At 51.4% G+C, this 3,674-nt stretch overlaps 2 protein-coding genes across 2 annotated transcripts in view; both read right to left on the bottom strand.

Annotated features, from left to right (window-relative positions):
* Positions 1–105, bottom strand: part of RBM8A (RNA binding motif protein 8A) — a 2,353-nt gene extending 2,248 nt beyond the window's left edge. Inside the window, exon 1 of the mRNA XM_009883890.1 lies at positions 24–105. Coding sequence (XP_009882192.1) covers positions 24–105 — 82 coding nt within the window. The remainder of the gene's footprint in view (positions 1–23) is intronic.
* Positions 106–3,002: 2,897 nt separating this feature from the next.
* LOC104285435 (LIX1-like protein) overlaps positions 3,003–3,674 on the bottom strand; it is a 10,256-nt gene continuing 9,584 nt past the window's right edge. The window contains exons 6-7 of the mRNA XM_009883889.1: positions 3,407–3,484; positions 3,003–3,245 (exon numbers count right to left, since the gene is read on the bottom strand). Of these exons, the coding sequence (XP_009882191.1) occupies positions 3,003–3,245; positions 3,407–3,484 (321 nt within the window). The remainder of the gene's footprint in view (positions 3,246–3,406; positions 3,485–3,674) is intronic.

Genomic DNA, 3,674 nt, shown 5'->3' with positions numbered 1-3,674 from the left:
GGCCACCCCGCCCGCCCCCCCGCCCGCCATCTTGGGGACGTAACGGAAGCGCCCGCGCCGCCATCTTGGGGAGGTCAAAGCATCTCCTCCCGCCCGCGCCGCCATGACGGGAAGGGCGAAGGGCCTCTCCTCACCACCCCCAAATGGGACAAATTGGGGGAAAATGGGGACAAACTGGGAGCACTGTCACACACACACCCCCCCGGGGTGGCACCAGCCAGTACGAGCCCCCACGCAGGGACGGTCCTGAGGAGAGGTCGGGGGCACGGCCTGCCGCAGAAGAAGAGAGAAACCACCACAGCGGCCCCAAAAATCTATTGTTTTATTGTATAAAAATCATACATACAAACGGCAAAGACGTAGGGCGATTTATCCTGTCAGCTTTGCATTCAACTCCCCAGCCTGGACAAGGAGAACATCCCATTTCGGATGCTGAGAAAAAAAAAACCAAACAAACCCAAACTGGATTTGTTTGGGTTTTTTTTTTTTCATCTTCCCAGCGGACCCGGAGACTGAAAAACAGCACCCAAATTGCCCCAAAACCACACGTTTTCCTCTTCCCTTCCTCCAGGAGGAATGAAAATGCCATAATCCTCCCCTGGTGCGGTGGGGAGCCGCCAGGCAGCACCAACAGGGCAGCGCTGCGGGGAGTTTTGCTTAAAAAAAACCCCAATAAACGTTAAAATCCCGACATGTGAAACGTGTGTGAGCACGGGGAAAAGGTTTTTTTTTTTTTTTTCCAGGGTGCCCTCGTTCACGAAGTCAGCCCTCGGGGAAATCACCCTCTCAGGAGGAGAAGGGACGTCGGACCCCGCGCTGTTCCTACAGCAAGGGATTAAATTCCCAATATAAGGCTTAGATATTGCCGGCCTGTAAAAAAAAAAACAAAAACAAAAAACAAAAAAAAAACCCACCACAAAACAACAACAAAAAATCCACAAAACAAACTCCACACCATTTACAATCACGTTTACAAACGCGTTAAACATTAATACTGTTGTGTAAAGAGGCTGCGTATAAAAAATATATATAAAAAAACCCCAAAATAGGCTTGTTAGGATGAGAATACAAAACTAGAATATCTACAGATACTGTGATTTTTTTTTTTTTTAAAAAAAAAGTCTCAAAAGGAAGAGTATTGCTGGAATATCTGCCCCCGCAGCGACAGGGGCGGCCGTCCCTGGGAACAGCCCGGACCCGGAGGCTTTGGACCTCTCCCCAGGGGGGGAAAAAAAAAATAAAAAAAAATAAAAAACCCACAGAAAAAGCTCAAAGCTGCACTGAAAAAAAGAATTATTGAAGTCTGTCTTCAAGCGATATTCCCGCCACTGCCTCTCCTGGGATTGGGGGACACGGGAATTACCCCGAAGAGTTGACTCAATTTGAGCTGCAGGAACACTTTAAAGTCAGAAAGGGCATTATTATTTTTTTTTTCTCTTAACTCTAAACATCATATAGATTTAGTAGTGTTACGTATACAAAGAATAGGGAACTATTCATTTAAAAAAATAGTGCATATCGAGATTTGCGTTTCGGGAACGGTTTGTTGCTCGTTTCCAGGGAAGGGAACGAGCTCCCGAAGGGGTTTTGTCCAGCTTAGCTCTGGCGCCATTCCCGTCCTCCCCCTCCACGCTCGGCGCGATCTGCTGACCTGCAGAACTGCTCAGCCCGACCAGAAATCCTAAGAATTGTCCCCAATAACTGTTTCTTGGGGAGCCGGGCGGCGTAAATTAGGCGCGGCGAAGGGTCAGAGCCAAACCTGCGGCCAAACCCTCGTCGGAGCTTTGGCGGCTCGGGGCTGGATCCGTGCGCCGGTGCCAAGGATTAAACGCAATTCTTGTAACAATAATAAAAATAAAAAAAAAAAAAAAAAAAGGCATAAAACCACAGTTTTAGTTCACAAAGGCTGGTACCCGCAAGGCTCTTCAGGGAGAGAAGCCGAGCAGTTTCCCCTCTTATTGCTCGCCAGTTCTGAAACTCCGGCAAGGTTTCTTTTTTTTTTTGTTAAACCTTAATTCTGCCGTTGGGTTTGGAAGCCGCTGCGGAGGGAACAGCGTGTCCATCTCTCGTTTCTTGTGAGATTTTCAGAAAAAAGAAAAAAAAATAAAAATTTGCCTCTCCCCAGCTTGGCTTGGGGAAGCCAAAAACCTCCGTTTCCAGCAAAAATAAACCCGTCGGTTCACGGGACGGGACTTCAGCGTCTCCTCCCGGCCGGGCAGGGCTGAACGCTGCAGGAAACCAAAGAGGATTGAAAAGCGGCGGAGCGAGAGGCTCCGTCTGGCGCAGACTAATTAAACCAAGTCCAATCCCTTAAGAACGGCGGGAGTTTGTTGTGAGGTGCGTTATTTACTTGGAGGATAAACCCCGTCCCTACCCCGGAGGGGAAAAGCCGGAGCGGGGCCAGGCGCAGTTGTAGGGGTAGCAGGGAATCCTGCCCGAGCTCGGGGCTGGACTGCTGCGGGCTGAGCCTCAGATTTACCTCCGGACAAACCAAAAATCCCAGTTTTAAATCCCTTTTCCGTGCTCGGGAGGATTCCCTTGGGAAGAGCGCTAAAGAGGATGTGTTGGTCGTTTTGTTTGGTTGGGGGGGTTCTTTTTAATCAGCGTGCTTACCAAGGAGTTTCGAGAGACACGTCCCCTCTACTATAGAAGGAGAAGAAATAAGGAAAAAAAAAAACCCAAAAGCAGTTCTGCATGACATGCATCAGCTCCAGAGAACGGGAGCTTTCTGGAGGAAGTGCTCCATTTCACGGAATACTGCCGATGATATAGTACCAACGTAGGAGAGGTCTTTTTTTTTAAAAAAAAAAAAAAAAAAAAAGATAAAAACGTTTAAAATGTGCAAATGGGCCACGATTCTGGAAGAGGCGTTACATGCTTTAGGTGAGGCGGGAGGGATCCCCGTCAGGGTGGAGGGTGTTATCTAGCGAACCCCGGGAGTTGGGGAGGAAGGGGAGTTGGGGGGAGGGGGAAGCGGAACGACTCGCACGCCCGGCGGCGTTTTAGCAGTTGGAGGAGTGCATGCTCCCCAGCTGGCCGGCCGCCAGCATCAGGATGTCTTTCTTCTCCTTGTGGAAACGCAGCTCCTTCCCAGCCAGGCGGGCTTCGTCCAGCTCCCTCTCCGTCGAAGCCAGCTCTCTGGAAAGGGCCCCCGGGCTATTCTGCTCCCTGTTCACCCAGTCCATGGCCATCTGGTTCCTTATGTCATCGTCCAGCGCGCGGTGGGAGTAGTGAGCCAGGACCTCCTGGGGGGGAACGGACACAGGCTTAGGAAAGACAAGGCGCTACGTGGGACGACACGTCGCTTGGTAGCGCCTGGCTCCCTGGCCAGCGAAGGGGGTTAAGGAGAGGGTCGCTGCGACGCTAACGCACCCGGAATACCGCTGCCGGAGACGCCCGGACTCACCTGCCTCGAGCACTGCCTCTCCCGCATGGCTTTCAGGCTGCCGTTCCAATGCAAGAGTTGGAAGACGGTCATCAGCTCCTGCAAGGGCAAGGGGCGGTCAGGCCACGCGCGCGCGCGGGGACGAGGATTCAGCTTCACGAGTTAAGTTTCTAGCTAGGGGAACGAGAAGCCGAGGAGGATTCTGCAACATCCCACCGGGTCCCATGCAGTTGCAAGGATCGCAGAGTACGTTTGCAAACTCCGGAGTGCGTAAACAAAAGACTTCCAG

The sequence above is a fragment of the Charadrius vociferus genome, unplaced genomic scaffold (genome assembly GCF_000708025.1).
Source record: "Charadrius vociferus isolate BGI_N301 unplaced genomic scaffold, ASM70802v2 scaffold2424, whole genome shotgun sequence".
Classification (NCBI taxonomy): Eukaryota; Metazoa; Chordata; class Aves; order Charadriiformes; family Charadriidae; genus Charadrius; species Charadrius vociferus.
This window is presented reverse-complemented; position numbering and strand designations above follow the sequence as displayed.